The 12,235-nt window shown below is 46.9% G+C and overlaps 2 protein-coding genes across 5 annotated transcripts in view; one reads left to right on the forward strand and one right to left on the reverse strand.

Moving 5' to 3' along the window:
• The window catches only part of DENND2B (DENN domain containing 2B), a 206,380-nt gene extending 199,422 nt beyond the window's left edge, over positions 1-6,958 (reverse strand). For 2 of the 3 annotated variants that reach the window (XM_086747948.1, XM_086747944.1), the window contains exon 1: positions 3,977-4,348. The gene's annotated coding sequence lies outside the window, so the exon portion shown is untranslated. Of the gene's footprint in view, positions 1-3,976; positions 4,349-6,863 lie in introns of those variants that run through there. The other variant, XM_086747947.1, reaches the window with a different exon arrangement.
• Positions 6,959-7,326: 368 nt separating this feature from the next.
• On the forward strand, positions 7,327-12,203 carry AKIP1 (A-kinase interacting protein 1). 2 transcript variants are annotated; one of them, XM_086749504.1, is made up of 5 exons: positions 7,327-7,447; positions 7,879-7,949; positions 10,447-10,560; positions 10,842-10,892; positions 11,800-12,203. In XM_086749504.1, exons 1-5 carry the CDS (start codon positions 7,327-7,329, stop codon positions 11,941-11,943), a joined length of 501 nt encoding a protein of 166 aa, XP_086605630.1. In that variant the 3' UTR covers positions 11,944-12,203. The 2 variants fall into 2 exon arrangements, with proteins under 2 accessions (XP_086605630.1, XP_086605631.1); XM_086749505.1 differs by lacking the exon at positions 10,842-10,892.
• The last annotated feature ends 32 nt before the right edge of the window (positions 12,204-12,235 follow it).

A 12,235-nucleotide genomic window follows, 5' to 3' on the forward strand; every position in this document is an offset into this window, starting at 1 on the left:
AACAATTTCTTCCTTATATCTAGTCTGAACCTACCTCCCTCTATTTTAAAACCATTAGCCCTTGTCTTATCACTACCACTACAGGCACTTACTAAAAAGTCTGTCCTCATCTTTCTCAGATCATAGAATCATAGGATCATAGAATGGTTAGGGTTGGAAGGGACCTTCAAAGGTCATCTAGTCCAACCCCCCTGCAAGAAGCAGGGACATCCCCAACTAGATCAGGTTGCTCAAAGCCTCATCCAGCCTGGCCTTGAACGTTTCCAGGGATGGGGCAACACCTCTCTGGGCAACCTGTTCCAGTGTTCTACAACCCTCATTGTAAAAAATTTTTCCTAATATCTAATCTAAACCTACCTCCCTCTATTTTAAAACCATTACTCCTTGTCCGATCACAACAGGCCCTACTGAACAGCCTCTCCCCATCTTTCTTGTAGGCCCCCTTGAGGTACTGGAAGAAAGCTATCAGGTCTCCCTGGAGCCTCCTCTTCTCCAGGCTGAACAGCCCCAAACTCTCTCAGCCTGTCCTCATAGGAGAGGTGCTCCAGCCCTTTTATCATCTTTGTGGCCCTCCTCTGGACTTTCTCCAACTTGTCCTTCTTATGTTGGGGGCTCCAGAACTGGACACAGTACTCCAGGTGGGGTCTCACCAGGGCAGAGTAGAGGGGCAGAATCACCTCCCTTGACCTGCTGGCCACTCTTCTCTTGATGCAGTCCAGGATGCGGTTGGCCTTCTGGGCTACAAGGGCGCATTGCCTGCTCATGTTGAGCTTCTCATCCACCAGCACTCCCAAGTCCTTCTCCTCAGGGCTGCTCTCAATCCATTCTCCATCCAGCCTGTATTTGTGCCTGGGATTGCCATGACCCAGGTGCAGGACCTTGCACTTGACCTGGTTGAACTTCATGAGGTTTGCACGGGCCCATCTCTCCAGCCTGTCAAGGTCCCTCTGGATGGCATCCCTTCCTTCCAGTGTGTCCACAGCACCACACAGCTTGGTGTCGTCAGCGAACTTGCTGAGGGTGCACTCTATCCCACTGTCCATGTCACCGACAAAGATGTTGAACAGCGCCAGGCCCAACACGGACTCTTGAGGGACGCCACTCATGACTGGTCTCCACTTGGACATCGAGCCGTTAACCACCAGTCTCTGAGTGCGGCCATCCAGCCAACTTGGCTGGATGAACTGAGTAAAGTCTTCTCTGGATCCAAAGTAATTTATTTAACAACCTCAGTCTCATATTCAGAATTGATTTAGGATCCCAAATTGCTTTGAGTTCTCAACATCCATACTTTTTTTTTTCTTTTTAAAGTTTTACCTCAGTTCTTTTAGATAAGGATGGCAACCAGCAATCTATTCAAGAGAGTTGTGACCTCCCTCAAACACAGATCCTGAGGGATACACGGTATTCTCAGCTGCCAGTTCCCAGTCCTTCTCAGAAAATGTTAAATACCTTTCAGTCCTACATCTCCACTGCAGACACTCACTGGAGGGGATCAGAAAGCATCTCACAAAGACCAGGATTTTTTTTTTCTTTCTATTATAAGAATTCGGGCCTCCTCACTCCCACTACTGTAAACTACCAAAAAGTCCATCTTCTCCCTCTTCAGTTAAGTGCGGAAAGTACAAATCTGCCTCTTCAGCTTTACTCAACTGTGGGAAACTTGGTTTTGCTCTGCAGTTAAAAGCAGGCTCTTCAGTGCACTTCACAGTGACCTCTGCACAAGGGGCTAGCATCATTTCTTTAAATGCCCCTGCGCTAAAAATAGTCCTGCTTCCTAAACATGAGTGCTTAGCAGTTCCAGGCATTCTGAGATCCTGCATACCACTTTATTTTTCTTAAATTGACAAAATTTATCTAACCAGCAATTACAAAAAAGAGGCCCAGCTGCCCCAGCAATTCTTCCCAGAGGGTCTCAGATGTTTTTGAAACACAAGGAAGACAATAAAGTGGATAAAATCACGCTATTCCGTTAAGTCCTTGGCAAGACTTCCCAACCAAGAATAAATTGGCATGGTAAATTACAGTCAACAGATTACACAATGGTTTACAGGGTCACCAATAATAAGGGGTCACACGGTCCTTGAAGAGCTACAGTGTATGTTAAAAGTCACTTGCTTACAGGGAAATGTAATGCTGGGTCCTGAGCTCCTTGGAGCAAATTCTGGCAGCCACAGCACAAACACACTGTTTGGGCAGGAGAAGACAGAATGCACCCCTCCTCCCCAGCACCAGGAATGGCAGTGACTACACCAAGGAAGCTGGCTGGGGGAGTTTAGCACCCTGAAGAGAGCAGAAGAAAGCCAGGCCAGGCAGGACTTTATTTCTGCGTATGAGAGGAGAACATATGTTATGTACTTTTCAGAGCAGGACAGTCTTCATGGCCCAGTGAGGCCCAGCACCATCTACTGTATCATTCCCAAGGAGCCTTGCTCCCCACTCCTCCATGCTTTCAGAGGTAACTTGTTCCACCTCAGAAGCAAGATGGCAGTTTCCTGTCAGGCTAGTCGCTCTTAACAGTGTAGCTAGACTGTAGCTAGCTTTAAAAGGTGCTCGACTATATTCTTAGGTAACTCAATAAAGTAATCCTATATAGTAATTATAATTGCTTAAATGTTTTGCAGGTTTCCTTTAAATATCTGATCTTAAAGCAAGAGGGAAATGAATGGTCAAAGCCATAAATCTTACTCTCATCTTTCAACCTGGTAACAGATTTCCACTATGCCACCTGCATAACTTGATCATCAAAATTAAAGTTAAATTTTGACATTCCTAAACATACATTATTGTCTCATATCTCACCTTAAACATAAAATACTTCTACTTTTGCTCTGTTAACTTACCCTTCCACTATGTGGAATATTTTCATCTACTGACTATGTATTAATCATGACTAATCAAAACATTATCAAGTCTCAAAGGCACTCAACCTCACTTCAATTCATCCTACACTGCGTCATCAGAAATCAGACTACAACTAACAGTTTCATCCTTTATCTTCCACAAGTTTTGATCACTCTGTGTGGGTTTTACTGGATTATTCAGTATCTAGCTGTTAAAGACTGCCTACTCAGAATAAAAATGAAAGAAAACCTATTCCCCGAATCAGCATAACAGTAAAACAAGGGTGTAGCAACAGTACTACTGACATACTCCACGCAATAATACTATGCATCTGGCTTCATTTAGCATGACTACTGAAATTCAAAGTACTTTTGAGTGATAAAATTGAAGTAAATGTAAGAAGGCTCTGTCATATGTAGCCGTTACTCTCTGATTGCAGTGACCTGCTGCTCCTAACTAAAGCAAACACTTGGTACCAAGCCAAAAGCAGTATATCTGATTTTCCCACCAAGTGAACTGCTGAAGCAGCTCCCTTAGCTCTTCAGCTAAATCTGTCCCGGGATCCTAAAGTCCTCCGTTGGAGTCCAGGTGGCTCCTCTACTCTTTTCAACACGCATGCAAACATTACAGCCGGCTGGACAGACGATGCGAGCGGGAACTGGAAGGGAGAAATGCTGGCTCCTCAGCCCGGTCACAGTTAACCCGCTCCCGCCGAAGTGGTCTCCTCGGCTCTGTCCTCCGCGGGGTGCCTCTGCCCTGGCCACCGACGCGAGAAGAAACGTCCCGCGAGGCATCGACCCCCGCCCCTGCGAGGCAAAGACCCCGCGCCCATCTGCGCGAGCCCCTGGGCCAGGCAGGGCAGGGACCCACGGCAGGGTCGCGGGGCCGGCCCGCATCGGCACGGCCGCCGGCGGCTCCGTTGCTGCGGGGGTTCGGCGATGCGGGGAGCCACAGGGCCCAGGGAGCCCCCACCGCCGCGCATCCCGGGCCCGGCCCGCTCGGCGGATGGCTCTCGGGGCGCAGGGACGGCGAGCCGAAGCACGATCGATACTTTCTCCCCCCAGCCCCCGCTTCCCTGCCCGGGTCCCCAGAAGGGACCACCGACCCGGCAGCGCGGCTCACCGGCCCTTACCGAGGCACACGCTCCCGCCGCCGGCCGCCTGTAGTCCCTGCCCCGCAGCCCGGGCCGTTGGAACTTTTTTGGAGAAGCTGGGAGAGGGAGCGAAAGAAAGGGGGGAGGGAAGGGGGAGGGAAAGGACTGAGATCGAGGGGGAGAGAAGTATGCAAAGGCAGGAAGTGGAGACGGCCGCGGCCAGTGCGGAAGATTAATGGGAACCAGTCACCCGGCAGCCAACAAAGAAACTTGCACCCCAGCGCAGCCCGGCCCGGGCTCCAACCCCGCCACGGCCGGGTAGTCCCGGGCGGCTGCGCCACCCCTCCCGCCGGCAGCGCTCTGCCCCGGCCCCGCGGAGGGGTGGGCGCCGTCACCCCTCCCCGGCCCCAAACCCAGGTCCTGGCCAGAGGGAGGAAGGGAGCAGTCCGGCGGGCCTGGCAGGACCGGCCGGGCCGCGGGGAGATGCGATGGGCAGGGGGAGGAGGAGGGGAGAACCGAGTCCCCCGTCCGATAGTCTCCCTCCTTCTTCTGCCCTGAAGGAGCGATACCGCTTGTTGTTTATTTAAAAAACTACGAGTGTTGGGCTCCTCTCCGCGCGGAGCTTCTTGCAGGGAAGGGTGGAAGGGAAGAAGGGAAGGACTCACGCTCCCTGCGCCCGGGCAGCGAGCAGATGGTTTCGGTCAGGGCGGCGGCGACAGGCGAGACCCCGGGGCGGCAGGACGCGACCGCCCACGCGTTCCGGGCTGCCCGGGCTGGCTTCGGAGTAACGGAACCTGTGGAAAAAAAAGAGGGAGAGGGAGGCAGAGGCACGCCTCTAGACTTCATGCCGGGCGCCTCGGTTCACATACAGCCTGCTCGGACCAGCTACTGACAGCAATTTTGTAATGCCCTGCTCCCCGGGGAGGGCAGTCCGAGGTGCCTCCGTCAGGGTCCCTCCGCACGCCAGCACACGGGGCACGACGCGTACTGGAGGGCGAGGAAGGTCTCTGCGTGGTACAAGGGACAAAACACACCTAACTCCGCACACAGCATCCTAGGGGCAGCTCCCTGAAACCCGCACAAGATGTTTGATGTACAAACCATACAAAAGAGGCAGGATACTAGCAGTTAGCAGAACCACAAGTGTTGCAAAATACAAAGACGGCACCTAAATCTTGAAGCATTTATAAAACAAGTCGTTTCACAATATATTAGCCAAATTGGAGCAGATGAAAAATAAAGAGAATAGCGACATATGTATTCTGCAACTGGAAATACAAATTCCACCATTACACATTTCTTGAATTTTGAGCACATGCTTACTTTCCTTCCATTGACTGAAATGGAACAAAATGGTGCTCAGTATTAGGACAACGCTTATGAGCCTTCCTGCACAAAGACACTTCTCTGAACCCAGAGCCAAGTACTCAGGATAAAATATTCTTGGCTTTCGCCACCTCATCAACAAAATAAGATATATTGTCTTGAGATATTCTGATCCATCATCCCACACAACACAGAAACCTGGTGTAAATGTCCAGCATTTCACAAATCTCCATTATATTTCAAAAGAGTGAATGTACAGGAAGTATGGGTAACTCTCATCTGGATTCTGATATGAATGTATGTTTCCAAGAAAAAGCTGTTTCAGTTGTCAGCCGTCTTGGGACAGCTGCAAAAGGAGTACTGTGTCACTGAACATCAAAAAATGATGGGAGTTTAAACACAAGGAATAATTTGCCTCCTGAACAACATGCTACAGCTACAAGTACCTGGCAGGAATATCAAATGAATACAATTTTCTTTCCCTGTTATGAAAATGATGTAGGAGGGCCTTTTCAAGTACATTTCACATGGGCAGCAAGCTAGCAAACCCACCCACCTCTCCAGGAGACCAATGATAACAAAGAGTGATGCTCAAAGAAAGACAATCAACTTACAATTCAGCAGGAAGCAGTCTATCCTGCCTGCTTCTCCAGCACATCAAACATCTCACACATGCTAACACTGCTTTTATCAAAATTATTTTTCTCCCCCATTTATGTTGCATTCAGTCTCCCAGACCTCAAGCACCCCAGCAACTGCCTAAATTTTCCTTTGAGTACAAGAGATTCAACCTAAAGTTAAGTTGTGAACACTGAACTGGGGCCTTCAATGGGTTTTTATGAGCAAGTGGCCTGTGAAGGACTTGTTTATAACAGAAGCTGGCCGCTGCCCTGATTAAGCAACTGGAAGATGATAATAAAATATAAACTAGGAAAGGATTATTTTTCTTGTCTGCCAAACAGATTACAGCTAAGCAAAGAAAACAAGAATGCAGGACTTGAAAAATCAGGGCCTACTTGTTAACCTTGGCCATACTGCACTTAAATAAAGTCTCTGTGCTTACTTTGCCCTTCCTATTGTCACTTTAGTGCAAGCGAGGTTAGCAAAGCCACAGAGCGGCTCTAATTTATAGGTAGCCACGGTCACTTTCCAAGCCTGTTTAGCAGCTCTGAGCAGCGACTGCCGCTTTACAGGCCGTGGGGCTGGCAAAAGCCTCATGTACACACATGGCCCTGCTCAAAAACCCTCCTGGACCAGCAGCAGCTTCCAGGGAGCAAATTTGCTTGTGTGGCAAATCATGCTTGCAGTACGCCAAAACATGTTTTGCTTTCTTTCTACTAAAGCGAAGGGGCTTTCTTTTGGAGGGCAGATGCAGAGATAGCTTGCAGGCAGGCTGACCTGGCAGCTCACCTGGTGCTCTGCCCTCATATCAATACCTGTTTCACTCATCCAGCTATCACTACATACTGTAATTATTATTTTGTACCTCATAACTTTTTTTTTTAAACCCCAAGGAGTACTACTTTCCACTAGAGAGACCACGGGGCAAAGGCTCCCAGGCACACTGGCGCCGGCCCTCCGAACCGCGCGTGCCTCTCACCGAGCCCAGCCGGGGCTCGGCACCCTCCAGCATCTCTCGGCTCTTCCTCGCTATCGCCTGGCGGGGACTGCCGCGGAGCAGCACCCAGCTGCCTGCCACACACGCCGCCACCGGAAGCAGCGCCGCTGAAGGAAGCTCACGGAAAGCCTGTCCAGCCGTCCCTCCCCTGCCCGGGGCGGTAGCTTTACCTCGGGGCAGAGCGCGGGACCGCCCCCGGGTAGTGGCGTGAAGGACAAACCGAGGCCGCCAACGCCCTAGTGAGCCCAGGCTCCCGGCGGGATCTGCCTCGGTACTACCAAGTGGGGCGGGGCGGGGCAACGGAGCACCGGCGAGGCGGCAGCGCCCCCTAACGGCAGTGGGAGGGGGCGGAGGAGCGGGAGTGGGGGCGGGGGCGGGGTGGCGTGGCGGCGCGTGCGCGCGCGCGCTGTGACGGCGGGCAGTGGCGGCGGGCAGTGGCGGCACGATGGAGCGGGCGAGCGCGGGGCTAACGGCGGGATTGGCGCGCGTCGTCCTGGAGCGGGCACAGAGGCGGCGGCGGCGGGCGGCGGGATGGGCCTCGGCCTTGGCCCTCGGCCTTGGCCCTGGTCACTGCGGAGGGCGGCGGGGCGGGGGCGAGCGCAAGCTATGTATGTGCTTTAATGAGCTAGAGGTATTTTAAAATGCATAGAACGGTTTCACACTTGATTCCTTCCTTCTACATTTTATCTAGTCTAAGCCAGCGTGAAACGGCCGAAGCACCGACAGATGAATTACCGGAGCTTTACAGGACGGTGGAGTGACACAATTGCTCCATGCAGTGACCTCTGGGTGCAGCAAGTGCTTTAGTGTTGCTTGGTGCATGTTGGAAGGCAAGGTGTGCACGCTGCATTAAAACAAAGCACTACAGTGGTGACTGGTTCACCTCAGAGACAGCATCCAGCACTAGCGAGTATTTTGGTATTGAATCATCTGACACCTCTAGGCAACGAACACCACATTATGAGTTACAAAAAATGTCTTTAATTGCAGGAAGAAGATTCAGAACATCTCAGTGCAGCATTCACTTCAATCATAAACCTAATGAATCAAGCCACAAAGGAATGTAAGGTGAGGTTTTTACCCCCAGACCCATGCAAAGTGGAATGTTTCTGATATTCCTGTCAGAGGCCTGTTTGCACTACTTTTGCTAAAATTGCAAAAATTAGATTTCAGTTTTGCTCATTGCGTGGCAAGATCTTAACCAGTGATCCAATGATGCTGGCCAAGATTATGAAATCTAGGGCATTCATCATCATGTGCTAGGTTACATTGTAGGTTTCACTAGTGTTATCCTGACCAACTGGCACCACCTTAGCTGATAAACACCACTATCAGCATTTTCCATAGGCAGTACTGGTAGATGGGTAGAGATTTTAGCAGTGTTTCTCGACTTCTTGGTGCAAAGACAGTATGGTTAGAGAGACAACCATATGTGACTGACGTCAGATGTCATCACAAATTACCTTGTGTCAGCCACTGCACAGGCTTGTTGCGTGTTACAATGTATAGAGTTGTTTCCAGTGCTGCAAGGTACCTCTGTACTTCCTCTGTGGAGTATGACAGAGTAACCCTTTCTTTTTATAATGCCAACGTGAACCCTCATGCTGTCTGGTAGAGTCAGTGTGTTCTGGGTGGCAGAAGTAAGGGAGAGTTTGAATCTCAAGCAAAGAGATTGCTTTGTGTCATACACTCACTCTGAATTTAGAGTTAATCTCCTCAGTATCGTTTAAGCAAACTTGATTTGGGATGTTGCTGCTGGATAAGGAATGTGGACTCAGTTCTGAGCAGCACTGTATCTTTGTGATAAGTAGAAATTGAGAGGTATGGTATACAGGTGCACAGCTCTACTGCTTTCATGTTGGTTGTAGCTGGAGGGTGTCATCAGTTTTCTGGGTGGATGTACTGGGAGCCCATCTCTGCCAGCTCGTCCTTGTGAATGCAGCCTTGCAGCCCAACTACTGCATTAAAGTCTTGGAAAACCCCATCACAGTTTACATCATCTGTGCTCTTTGGGATCTGTTATCATAATGCAGCAGGGAGCTTGTTGTCTCCAGAATTAATAACAGAGACTAAGTCTTCAGTTCAGTTAGGGAAACCAGTACAACACATACCAGATGATTAGCTCTTAAGCAACTCCTTTATTATTTCAAAGCACTACATACATAGTAACTGCTTAATCTTAAAACAACTCAGGCAGAATAGAGTTTTACTCAAGATGAAACAAAAATGTAGCAGTCTATAGACTAGGCATATTCTATGCCCTCGTTAGGAGTTTTAGAGTTGGAACAAGCAGTGTATGACTTCCACATTTATGCATCAGCCAAGACAGTACTGCTTCAGTCATCTTCTGTAGAGAAGAAGAGTCCTATAAAAGGGGAAGAAGGGAGAATAGTCAGACCCACAAGTTAATGGATAAAGTTTACAAAATGCAAATAAAAATCCACAAACATAACCATTTAGGTACTTGAATGCAAATGATTAAAATTGTGATTTAAGATGAGTTGTTCAGAATTACTAAGGGACCAAAGTTTATCCACATTTCTTACTAAATGTTTGATTTCATTTCTTTGCTCTGTGACATCACGTAAAAGAATCCAGCTCACGTCCTGTGATACAAAAATGATGTGTCAAGTGTTATACAATAGGTCAAAGTATTTGTTGTATTTTGGCATACAGCTCCACAGTGAACCACAATACAAGGTACCAAATCTGTTGATGTGTGCATAACCTCAAGGAATAAAGCACAGCAGTAGATTTTGAAATAAGAATTGCTATTTGCCTTATTTTTGTTTAGTCTTGACAGTCAGAGACAAGGAAAATATAAGTGAAATAATAAAATAGATAATTTGGAACTTTTTGGTCCCTGTGATCAAAAAGGTAACCCTGGGAGGAGTTCTGTGCTGACAACAGATGGCAGCAGAGCTGTACTCAAATATTTAATTTGCAGTCAGGAAGATTCAAGTACCTTTACTGTGGCACCAGAAAAGGGCTACTGTGGATTTAAATAAGTCCACAGTCTCAAAACTCTATGCTACTAGTGCCAGCCTTGAAGACACTTTAGCTTTGCCAACTCATTTTTCAGTATTAGCATGTTCTGCTTTTAGAGCACTACTCCTGAACATGCTCTGCAGAACCAGTCTTCACTGGCTAGGTTGCAAAGCCCCTAGCTTGCTTATATATCCTATTAAGGACCCATAAACTATGCCTTCTTCCACAAGAGCTCTTGAAGAGCCTGATCAGGTAGATGTTTCCAGAGCATTCGTTATGATATTTTCATTAATTCAGTTCTGAGATGTCAGAGAGTCCTTATGTATTGTGTCGGGAGACAGGTATCTAAAATCAGGGCTGACAGTTTTGTACCGGAAGGCAGATTTCCTGTGGACATCCAGGCATTGTTTTCATCCTCACATGAGAACAAACCAGCCAATTAATACAGAAGGTCAGTAGCTGTGCAGTTCCACTTTTAATTGTAAATCTGCAGTAGTTGTGAGCATGGCTTTGATGCTTCTCCACATAATTGTTTAAACAGTTATTTCTGTTTCTCTCTGTTTCTATTGTGGTGTAGAAGTACTATAGCTTCATGGCAGCCTGTAGATGCAAAGAGCATGAAATCAAACACATCTGCAGATACCATGACAGGCAAGCAGGGGAAAGAGAGCTGGAGTCCTCCGAAGAAGAGGTAAGTTGGTGGTTTTGATTAAATGTTCCTTCCCTTGTTTTCCATCTAGTGTCTGTAACACTTGTTCACACTAATGTATGTGGTTTGACATCATGGGCATATGAACATCTGGACTAATCTGTTGAGAATGGAGGCAGAATAACTTCTAGTGGCATTAGTCAGTGTCATATCAGTCCTTTTATGGAGGGGAAAACTTCATGGACCTAAAGCATCCCCTCTCTCAGGCGCTGAATTTGCCTTTTGTGTTGTATCAGTAAAAAACAGTGTCTTTGTCTTTCCAGAGGACCCAAGCCTCTGTAGCACCCAGTCAAGCTCAAACTTGCCAGCCACATGTAAGTTTATAGAATATTTTGTTTTTCAACTGAGGTATAGCATCTCTTTATCATTTTGCATTGAGCTAGTTAAAATTTGTGATCAAGTGTGGAGACTTTGTGGTAGCACAAAAGGTTAATCAGTGGTGCATTCACAATCCTAATGTACATATAGGCGGGCATACAGAGACTTGCACAATTAATTAGAAAGCAGATTATGGCATTCTGGCACTGGTTATCAGTTAAGAGTCTATTTATATTTTGGACTGGTATATAATGTCAAACACTGATTAATCTTTAGGCTTTTGTGAATTGCATCAGCAATAATAATCCAGCAGGTGTCCAGTCTCATCTCATTTGTGCTCCTGACACATCCCCTGTGCTGAGGAAAGATATGCAGCAAGGCATGCAGCAGTTGCTTAGCCAGTTATGCTTGGCCCTCATACAATCTCTCTGAAGACTCCTGGTCCCGAAGGAGAAAACTTTTGCTTATTTTTCAAAGCCTAACACCTTACCAAATCAATTTCAGGAACTTCTAAAGCCACAGAATATGATAAACATGGAATCTGTACCACAGTACAAATTAGTGGGAGCACCCTTGTTATATGGATGTTTTCTAGGTTTATGTTCAAAACAGTTTAGGTTGGTAACTTCCAGTTTTGTGAGGCAGAGATTACAGCATGTTGGTTATTTCCATTGATTGAAACATTAGATGAAATACTTTGAGAATATGGCACTTGTTAATTTTTGTATTGACAGAAACATTTTACAGTTTTGTCCATACTGCCTGTATATTTTGAAAAATCTTAGTATGTTTATACAGCAGCTGAAATGTAATTTTTTTAACCCAAATTCAAAATTTTAATTTTTGTGGGAAATCTAAGATGACTAAACAGTAATGAAACTTTCCCCCCACCCCCCTCTAAAGACCAGACAAGCTTCCAAAGACATCTACATTGAAGTTTCTCCTGGCACCTATTCTGTCACAGCAACCTCAGAGGACATGGTGCAAAAAACCCATGTGGTGGATGTCAACGCAGAACAAAGTGTTGATTTAACTTTTGTTCTATGATTGTTGTTTCTTGGCAAGGCTGTTTTAATGCATGTACTGAACTATGTATATCTTTTCTTTTTAGCACTTTAATAGTATCCTCTTCTTTGGAACTCCATTTTTATGGCCTGTATATTTGTTTTCTACTTAATGCAATTATATGCAGCCCACTTTGACACTGATTTTAGAAATATTTGTACATTGTGTGCCTTAAATCCAATTATGTGACTGTGTAATTCCAGGTTCTTATGTTTTAAACAATTAAAGATACAATCAGTGGAATAAAATACGTAATTTAGTCTTGTGGTTTAAC

Source organism: Chlamydotis macqueenii, chromosome 5 (assembly GCF_036417535.1).
Source record: "Chlamydotis macqueenii isolate bChlMac1 chromosome 5, bChlMac1.mat, whole genome shotgun sequence".
In the NCBI taxonomy this organism is placed as follows: Eukaryota; Metazoa; Chordata; class Aves; order Otidiformes; family Otididae; genus Chlamydotis; species Chlamydotis macqueenii.

Bases quoted from the DNA above. Each gene is read 5' to 3' on its own strand.
- AKIP1 (XM_086749504.1), top strand. From the start codon at position 7,327: ATGGAGCGGGCGAGCGCGGGGCTAACGGCGGGATTGGCGCGCGTCGTC. The intron at 7,448-7,878 runs GTCACTGCGGAG...TGCAGGAAGAAG, and splicing joins GGCCCTCGGCCTTGGCCCTG to ATTCAGAACATCTCAGTGCA. The intron at 10,893-11,799 runs GTAAGTTTATAG...CCCCCTCTAAAG, and splicing joins CTCAAACTTGCCAGCCACAT to ACCAGACAAGCTTCCAAAGA.